The sequence below is a fragment of the Aulonocara sp. 'chitande type north' Nkhata Bay genome, linkage group LG2 (assembly GCF_057382095.1).
Source record: "Aulonocara sp. 'chitande type north' Nkhata Bay isolate Kocher_YH1m ecotype deep benthic linkage group LG2, A_spYH_male_GT1.1, whole genome shotgun sequence".
In the NCBI taxonomy this organism is placed as follows: domain Eukaryota; kingdom Metazoa; phylum Chordata; class Actinopteri; order Cichliformes; family Cichlidae; genus Aulonocara; species Aulonocara sp. 'chitande type north' Nkhata Bay.
In genome coordinates, this window is record NC_141345.1 from 27834641 (window position 1) to 27844462 (window position 9822).

At 41.6% G+C, this 9822-nt stretch overlaps 1 protein-coding gene across 1 annotated transcript; it reads right to left on the bottom strand.

Annotated features, from left to right (window-relative positions):
* Positions 1 to 3097: 3097 nt before the first annotated feature.
* Positions 3098 to 4713, bottom strand: LOC147338067 (endonuclease domain-containing 1 protein-like). The gene is made up of 2 exons (XM_086263945.1): positions 4340 to 4713; positions 3098 to 4074 (listed from the first exon to the last, which is right to left on the bottom strand). Exons 1-2 carry the CDS (start codon positions 4637 to 4639, stop codon positions 3466 to 3468), a joined length of 909 nt encoding a protein of 302 aa, XP_086120071.1. The 5' UTR covers positions 4640 to 4713; the 3' UTR covers positions 3098 to 3465.
* Between the last annotated feature and the right edge of the window lie 5109 nt (positions 4714 to 9822).

Below are 9822 nucleotides of genomic sequence, written 5' to 3' on the forward strand. Positions count from 1 at the left end.
CACACAACCATCTCGAACTATCTTGTCAATATGGACCAAACCCTCTGACGAGTGTTTCCAGCATCTCCCCACAAAGTTGATTCTGTTCATCTGGACGTAGCGGTTTCTGTGAGAGAAACATTTCATCACTCATCCAAGTGATGTCTTCGGTCTCAGCTGACTTCTGTTTCTGATGATTTCTATTTAGTCAACTGAGACTGAAAAAGCCACTTGAATAAGTGAGGAAGCGTTTCTCCCATGGAATAGAAACAGAATCAACTTTCTGGGATTTCCTTACCCAGATGATCAACACTTTCCAGCACCTTGTTGACTCTATGACAGGAAGAGTTAAGGCAAAAGGCAATCTATTAGCAAGGTGAAGTGGTAGGTGAGGGTAGATTGATGTTTTCCCTCATGATCGCCCACTCTACAGCTAAGTCCTGATATTAGAAAGGTGGTGAACCTAATTCGCAAAGTCCTCTCCACTCTCAGGATTATTTCTGTTCTTCCCACAGCAGCATGATGTGTGTCGAGGGGAAAAGATCTCCAAGTCAGGAAGTTCATATTTGAAGAAAGAGCAAAGTAGACCATCTGTGCTCACTAACGACAGCCCTGCTTGTCATCTATCCAGCCCACTTCAGGCTGGTTCTGACGGGATCTTCAACTTACCTCGTACCAGATGACTCAAGGGCCGAGTGCTGGAGTTCTACCCACAGTGTAATCATGTTTCTCAGGGTGTCGATGGCCTCGCAGCTTTTCTAGTGCAGCATGGGAGTGAGAGGGCCCTCAGTTTGAATAGACCTGCTTTTATCCTCAAATGCTGCTTGGCTTTCCGTCACATTTTAGAAAATGCGTGTTGGGAAGAGCTTCACGTATTAATCTGGCTGAAAAAAATTGTTTCATCTTTATGACAAAGCTGTTCATTACTGCCTGCATGCAGGCTGCAGTCATGCAAGGAAAGGGTTGCATGTTACATGGCCAGAGTTGTTCTGTTTTTATCTACGTCGCTTCTTTGTGGTTATTATGAGTAAATAGAAAGTTAAACGTTTTACGGAAGTAGAAAGAAACTGCTCTTTATTTGAAGTCTTATTGAATTTATCTATTTTCAGACCTTAAGGAAAAGTCAAAACTAGATCTGTTAAGGTTAAACTAATTCACAGTGCACTGGCGAGACTTTACTGAGCTAAACTGTAATAAAATAGATTAGGCTGATGAATAGAAGTGCTTTCATACAAAAGTCAACTTATTTTATGTTGTCTGAGTCATGATCATATTATATCATCATATCATATCATATTATAATTATAAAAAATTATATTATTATTATTATTATTATTATTATTAATTATAAAAAAAATATTGCCATATTAGACATATTCAAGTGTTGGGCTGTTGTTGAGAGTTTCTTTTGTGCACTAGTTATACAGATATAAATCTCACTTACTGATATTTCTGATTGACTGAAGGGCTTTCTTGCATTATGCAATGAAAACAGCACTTTGACATAACCTGGCACGCTGTGTATTTGACATAAGATACTGTGTCTTCGTAGTTTTTAAATAGCGGCTAAAGTCTAGAGTAAGTTAAAAAAGACATAAAACTGTATGACACTCAGCAGTTTGGTTTGTTTGCAGGTTCTGGGTGAGCGGTGCGTGAATGTAGAACAACTACAAACTAAGCTAACAAGCCGTGTTTGTTAGCTCAGCCAGTCAAGTTGGATGAGAGAGAACCCTGGAAAGATTCATTTCTGGCCTCCTGACCCAGAACAGCTCAGTTGTGCGGCAGCTCTAACCAGGACGGCTCCACTGGTACATTTTTTGCAACATCAGGAAATGATAAAGAAAGAAACCCCCAAAAGTCAGGGTTGAGGCTGTGAAATGTGTTGCACGGATCTCAGGCAAACCAGTGTTTACTGAGACAAGAAGAAAAACAAAGATCCAAGCAAATGGATATGATTTAAATAGTGGTTCATCATTTGGCTGTTTGCCACGTGATTGTGCACATCGAGTATAGCTAGATGTGGTGCACAATGCAACAGTTCACAATGCAACACGTGAAATGTGCATCCCATTTAGCACCATGTTTTCAGTGGCTGGAAGAGCCATGCAGGAGTTGCGGTGTTGTAGCATTTTCCTACAAAGAGTCTGTATCCAGATATGTTTTCACTGTCTCTATAAGTATTAAGTCTTTTTCTTTTTAAAGAAGACATAAAAAAGCTGTCCATCTGTCAGAAGGTCAGTTTGTTTGCAGAGTAAGGGTGAGTGGTGCATGAATGTGGAACGACTACCAGATCAGCTCCAGCGAGCCATTTTCTGCAGGAACAGGAAAGACAACAAGTAAAAAAGAACCCAATCACATCTTATTTGCGGTTCAGACATTTAAGTTTCATCATCGGCCCATCTGAACCAGAGTACGACCTCATTTATTAGAAAATAAATATTGTTAGATAATAAAGTCACTTCCTGTAGCTTTTTACCAAGTGACAGTACAGTTCCTGCTTGCTGATAAATTAAGAAATGGCCAGAAGAAAGAAGGGGCGCTTGTGGTGTTGCAGCATTTTCCTTCAGAGAGTCTGTCTCCAGCTTTATATCAAGTTTTCTATAAAAATTAGGGCTTCTTGAGATTGGAAAGATTGGAAATAACACACCAAGCACAAATGCTGTGATGCTATCTATGGGTAACCACTATTTAAACCATATCCATTTGCTTTGATCTTTGTTTTTCTTCTTGTCTCAGTAAACACTGGTTTGCCTGAGAACCGTGTTCTTTGTGTCACTGAAACTCGCTCTCTTGTGGGAACCAAATTTTCTGAACATATAAAAACTCACCATACCATATTTCGACCTTTATTTAGCAACTGTCAGTTCACAGCAAGTCTGCGGTTTATTTATTTTCTTTATGTGGTCAAATAATTCATGAGAAATTCCTCATTTCAACTATTTTTCTTTAGTTTGACACAATCATCATTAAATGTTGAACTGGGTAACGTCAGTGGCAAACCTCTGAAAAAAAGTGACCCAGAAAGCTTGTCTGCCCCTAAAATGTTTTCTATGATTTAATGCTGAAATTCACTAAGTCATTTTTGTAAAGAGGAAAAAATGAAATCAGACATTTGTATAGGCTTAGTATTTATTGATAGTGTTCCAGCTCAAATGTACATTTGTAATATGTAATCAATAACTGACTCATGTTAAAACCAGTGCAGTTTTATTTAAAAGAACTGAGCGCTTGCTACTCTCTGTGTTTGGCTTTTGAATCTATTGGAGAATAAACATTAAAATCACACACTTCAGTCTTGATTAATTGGAAAATTATAATGCTATTAAATGTGAGTGAAATGACCTTAGCAGGAAGGGAAATTACATTTTTACAAAGTCAATCAGGGGGAAAAAACTATTTCAGTCCATCATGTCCTCAATAATGAAGCAGAAGCTTGATAATTAAAACTGCAGCGAGTTTATCAGAGTCCGGTCAAGCTAAAGGCTTTTATGCCTGACAGCGGTTATCAAACAGACTGATGGGCATGGCCAGTCTTTTTGCCAGGATACCCTCCAGGTTCTCTAACGGCATCCTCCTCACATCATAGCCCCGCACGTTGGGCTTCGCATTCTTATTAACCGGCACAATCTCCTCACCGCTGTTCGGGTCGTTTCTTCCAACTGCAGCACACGTGGGGAAAAACCGCTTCACATTATTAGGGAGATCAGATTTGAATGATGGGCAGCAGTAGGCAGACCACATGTATTCAGGAACAGACACCCTGTTATTAATCCAGTGGTCCCCAGATTTGTATGGCATGGCCCCGGTGATCACGTACATGGTCCCGTTGCAGAACATCTTGAAATCTCTCAACACGTCATTCTCCAGTTTGTTCCAGGGTCCAGAGTTGGAGCCCTCTTTTTGGGGGACAATGTTTGTCAGGGTAAAGGTGGCTTTCCGGTTATCGAGGGTCTTCTGGTGCAAGCTGGGATTGAGATGACCCTTGGTAAAGCTGGAGTTCCTGTAGTCATCAAGCACCGCCTGGCTTTCAATCACATTCTGGTCGACAGGGGTTTCAAAATGCTTCATATCTGGGCTGGCACCGGAAAATGCCAACTGACAGACGGAGGAAAAAGGACATGACCATGTTTAGAAACTTTAAAAGAGTTTGCTGCTTCTGTTTGACTTAAACAGTCACATAGCTTTAAACATGACCTCATTTGAAGATGCAAATGTCTCTTTCTTCATGGGTTCACAAAAGAAAACATATATGTGACTGTGTTTTTCATACATGTGTTTTTTACGTATAATCTCTATTTTTCACCGGAAAAAAACAAACAATGAACACAACACTATAAAATAAGTGTCTGCTCCTTCTTACCTGCGGTTCATACATCCAAACGGATTTGGGTCGTTTGCCATCAGCAGGACTCAGTCTGTACGCAGAGAACAAAGGCACTCGACGCTGACGATCATACAGGCTGGCAAAGTGGTACTGGTTTCTATAGCGCTGGCATATTGGCTGATATCCTGGTGCGCTGACACCCTGTGGGGGAGTTTTATTATAGAAGAAATTAGGGCAGTGGGAGAAGTCCTTGCCGATCTCGCCAACAACCAGGCTACAAAGAAGAAGTAGAAACAGAGCTCTGATGGAGGGTTGGAGCAAATTCCTTTGAGACATCTTCTGTAACAGATGAGCAGGTCAGCTGTAGATCAGAAACAGATTCTAGTAAGCAGACGAATCCCCAGAGTAAAATAATCCACAGTTGTTGTTTGTTAGTTCTGCATCTGCAATCTAACGCTGAGGTTTCCTCATTTATACCAAGAGCGTGGTAACAGTTCTTACCCACCCACATCGACGTTTACAATCAAACTTCCCCTGCTAACGAGCAGTCAGGCTCCCTTCTGAGAATCAAGTTTGCGTCACAGATTTTTTTAAAAAATCTTGGATTCTTTTCAAATTTTAATCATTTGGAAATTTCGTCAAGGTAAATGGATAAATTTGGACCTACACACTTGTAGGAACACCTTGAGTTCTACAAATCCTGGGATTTTATTTGTCACACTATGTCAGTCTGATGACACACAACATGCACTGATGATATTAGTTTTAAAAAGAGCAAAAAACGTGTGGTAAAGTCACAGGAACAGACATTGCCTTCCCTGTTTGTTGTCTCGTACAAGTTGATTTTTTATCTTGAGTACACTTAGTCCAGAATTTTTAATAGCCAGGAGAATCTCCCTTATTATACTTTGTACCTAAAAAAGAGAAACATCATGGAAAACTTTGAGATGTGTGTCTCGTTTAAGGCAGAGCGGTGTGACATGCGATGCTTTTCATAATGAAAATCAAACACTCGTTTCTGTTACCACTGTCCTAAACCAGCTCCAGCACATGTTTAATGCAGCATCAGGTGTTTATTGACAGTCATTTGACAAATTATGTATTTATGTAATCACATGCTGTCAAATATTTCTGTTTCTCTTTCTGTCTCATTGGTTTCGGTGTAATGCAGTTTTTCCTTCTGTCATCAAAACTCCGCTCGATGTCAGAACCAGTAGGATTCTGAAAGACAAAAAAAGCTCCTCGCAGAGCTTCCCCGATTTCTCAATTGCCAAAATAGCAAATGTTTACTAGCAGTATGTGGCTTCTTTATTTTGTTATGTGCTCAATTTGGGGAAATTCTCCATTTTAGTCAGTTTTTAATCAAACAAATTATGATTCACTACATTTAGGGATTGTCAGAATGCAGAAAAAGCAAAAAATATGAAAGAAACCATGATCACAGCAGAAAACTACAGATTAGATATTTTTCACACATCTAAATGAAACACATCCTGATACTTATGTGTGAAAGGAAAGTTTGTTTTCTACAAGCTACTGGTTCTGTGTTGTAGTAATGGTTTTCTGTATGACTTTATCAGTATCTCACATCACTGGAGGAATTGTGGTTCACTCTTCTTTACAGCGTTGGTTGCAAAGAAGACGGCTTGTGTCCATCTGTTTAATCATGGACATCAATTTAAGGTCTGAAATTTCTCTGGGACATTGCAATATCTTGATGGTTTTGTTTTTCTGCCATTCTGTTGTAGATTTGCTGCTATGCTTGGGATCATTGTTTTATTGCACGGCCCAGTCATCACAATAATGGGTGCTTCCATGTTCTTTTAGAGCAAAGAGGCTTTCTCCTGATAGTCCTTCCAAACAAGACAAACTTGTTTATTCTTCTTCTAATGGTCATGACCTTTAAAATTTAACATGCTAACTGAGGCCTGTAGAGTCTGAGAGCTTTTGGGGTTTCAGCAGTTTTGCATTGTTGCGAATTTTTGGAGTGAATTTGCTGGAATTTCCAATCTTGGGAAGATTATGGCATTGTGTTAACCAACATCTGAATGCTCTAAACCTCTGCTTTTATAGAGCCGGTCATACTTGCATTTGATTAGCAGTGCCTGACTACTTCACTTTAAAAGTAGAATGGGAGGCAGAACCTTCAGCTTCCTGGCCCTCTTCTGTGGAGCCAGCTCCCAGTTTGTATTCAGGAGGCAGACCCCTCTCTACGTTTAAGATTAGTCTTAAAACGTTTCTTTTTGATATAGCAGATAGATAGTTAGATTCTTCCCACTGTCGCCAACTGTTTGTGTGATTTGGTGCTATATAAATAAATTGAAATAATTAAATTACTTCTTACCCACTTAATTCCAGTAGTAAGGACGTATTTAATTTTTCACAGTACTGCACAGGTGAAAATATATTTACATAATAACTGAAACTGACTAAATGTATACATATTTAAGATTATACATATTGGATACATATTACCTCTGGTTTTAGTAAGCCTGACCGCATATTACTTGGTATTATTCAGCCATCAAACCTCATGGAATTACTCTCTCACTATCTACAGCATTTGTGGGCATTGGGAAAATGTCATATTTACTGGTTTCAGTTTTCTATGATTTATAGGATTTTAAACGTGTGAAACACACTGCCTCTACATCTAGCCACGATTGATCTGTTTCTACAGAAATGCAGGATGTTACAGTGTAGTGAAAAATTAACACAGAACGCACACAAATGCAGAACAAAAACTATAAATGCCATATTTACTTTCACAGTGTTTATGGAGAAGTATACAAGTACAAGGACCGGTGTCTTTGTGGATCTAAAGAAAGCACATGACAGGGAGCTTAGAGCGGAACTGTGGGACTGCAAGAGGAAGTCAGGAGTGGCAGAGAAGTATGCGAGGCTGGTGTAGGACATGTATGAGGACAGCGAGACAGCGGTGAGGTGTGAGGTAGGAGTGAAATGTGGGGATGGCATTACATCAGGGAACTGACCTTCCTACTTAAGATGGTGATGGACAGGCTGACAGATGAAGTCTGGAGTCTCCTTTGACAACGGGTGTAGGGAGCAGGTGGAAGAGAGCCTAGGTGGAGGTATGCTCTAGGTGAAGAAAGGAGTGCAGGTAGGGTGGAGTGGGCTTCAGGTGTGATTTGTGGCATGATAGAAGAAAGAATGAAAGGGAGGATTTACAAGAAGGTAGGAAGACGTGCTATGATGTATGCTTTGAAGACTGTGGGACTAACAAAAAGACAGGTGGCAGATTTAAAGATGTTAAGATTTTCTCTGGATTAGAAAGGAGGGCATGCAGAGGACTGTTGTAGCAGATGGGGATGCTAGTGACAGGGTGAGATAATCTACTGTAGCGACCCCTAAAGGGAGAAGTGGAAAGAAGAAGAAGACTCACAAGCTGTTTGAGTTTTTGGGCACACAAAAGTTTAGACGTAATCTCACCTCTCTGAGAAACCCCTAAATAATCTTAGAAATGAGACCATTTGTTGAGAAAATGTTTTTAATATTCATGAGAAAACCACCAGAATGGAAAACTTGTTATAATATTTATTATATCGCCTCCCTCCCAAAATATTCTGATAACTAATTTGTGAAATGGATACAGTTTACAACAAGCTGGTCTCAAATTTAGCGTCTGGAGGAAAAAATCCAGGAGAAAAGGAGCAAATACTGCATCAGTCCTTATCTTAAAAATGCACCTGGTAGACTGATCATCGGGGCCATCTACTGAGCACTCAGAGGAACAACAGCAGGTGGCAGGATGACCTACATGACCCTGACATTAATCATGCAAAGTGTATAAAATTGACTGAGACTAATAAGACTTTATTTGTATTAGCGTGTAATCCATGGACAGGCAGGGATATGATTTTAATTGAAGAACGCTGGCAAGAGTGTTTTTTTTTCTTGGTGTCAGCTACTTTCCCTTCCCTTCTTCCTTGCTCTGTGTCATGCTTTGCTGACTGGAAGGCTGTGTGTGTGTGTGTGTGTGTGTGTGTGTGTGTGTGTGTGTGTGTGTGTGTGTGTGTGTGTGTGTGTGTGTGTGTGTGTGTGTGTGTGTTTTCTTGGGGATAACCTGGGGAGACAAGTTTAATTTAAATCCCAATTAAAGGCCAAATTGAAGAGCCCTTATACGTGTACGCTAATGCTCTCTTACATGAGTATTAACACACATTTATTCAGTGCTGTCTATATTAAGTAGCTGCGCCTCTACAGTGTAATGCAGTCAAATCCATAAATGCCATGAATGGGACTTGATTACACCGTCACTGTGAAAACATGTAGGGTAAAACCTGTGATGTATATGTGAAGAAGGAAACTCAAATGCATTTCAATGCTTCAAAACTTAGTTTCAATCTTCAAAAGCCTTTAAATGCTTTTGATTCTGTCTGAGATGGGTGTTGTTCCAAAAAGCGATCATCTGATTTCTAATGTCTCTGTATGTTTCCATGTTTAATGTCTTTACTTATATTTGTAAATAGACTGTGATCAATAGGATTTAAGAAGAGATTATACTGCTCCACCACAACCACCCACACATGCAGGGCCTTGGAGTAGGGGTATGTCACCAGGATGCAGAGGAGGCTTCCCCCCCCTCTGTCCCCTTCTGGCTGCCTCTGCCTCAATTTTATCCCACAACTTAGACATTCACATTACTCACACCCTCATTACACATACATATAGGATCTTGGGGGTGGGCACGATACACGGAGTCCAAGTTACCCTCACCCCTGGCGTCGTTGCCCACCTCTCAATTTTAAATACATGTAGACATTGAGGGCTAGCAGGAGGGACTATGCGCTTACCTGCTGCTCTCTGGCAGGTAGCTCTATGCCCTCCTGGGTTTTAATTGCACCTTAGAACACACATGCATCAACACTACAATGAGCGGGTGGAGGGAGGTTTGGAGTCTTCTCTCACCCCCATTCTCTGCGGCCTACTGGAGCGGGGGGGCTAGGAGGAGTGGGCCATCCGACTGCGGTCTGGGGCCTCCCTGCTGCTGCGGAGTCGGGGCGGTCTGCCTCTCCCCACCGCAGGGAAAAGGGTAACACCACCTGGGTCTGGGTGCAGTTCCCCCCTCCAGGGGCAAGGGTACCTAGACCCGGTTAGTAGAGTACGCTTGGGGAGTGTGATCGTGTATACAGCGTCCCTTTATGTCTGTCTCCACGTCGGTTGAGTGTGAAGTACATATGAGAGCATGAGGGTGGGAATGGATGTTTGTGTCTGTGTGTGCCTGTATGTCTGTGTCTATATGTCAGGTTGGGTATCAGACGCCACCTCTCTGAGGACATCTCAGGCCCTCCAAGGTTTGGAGGCCTATCTCCACCCACCACCACTTCCCCTGCCGGTGGCGGACTCCCTCAGGTATCGGTGCGTTGGTGGTTCTTTGTATCTGGGGGTGGGTGTCCGGGTACACACCGGCTCACTCCTTGGCGGCCGCTTATTGGGGCTCGCTCGGGCCACTTTGGAGGTGGGGTGCCCCCGGCCTCTCGGCCTGGGGCTCGGTCACT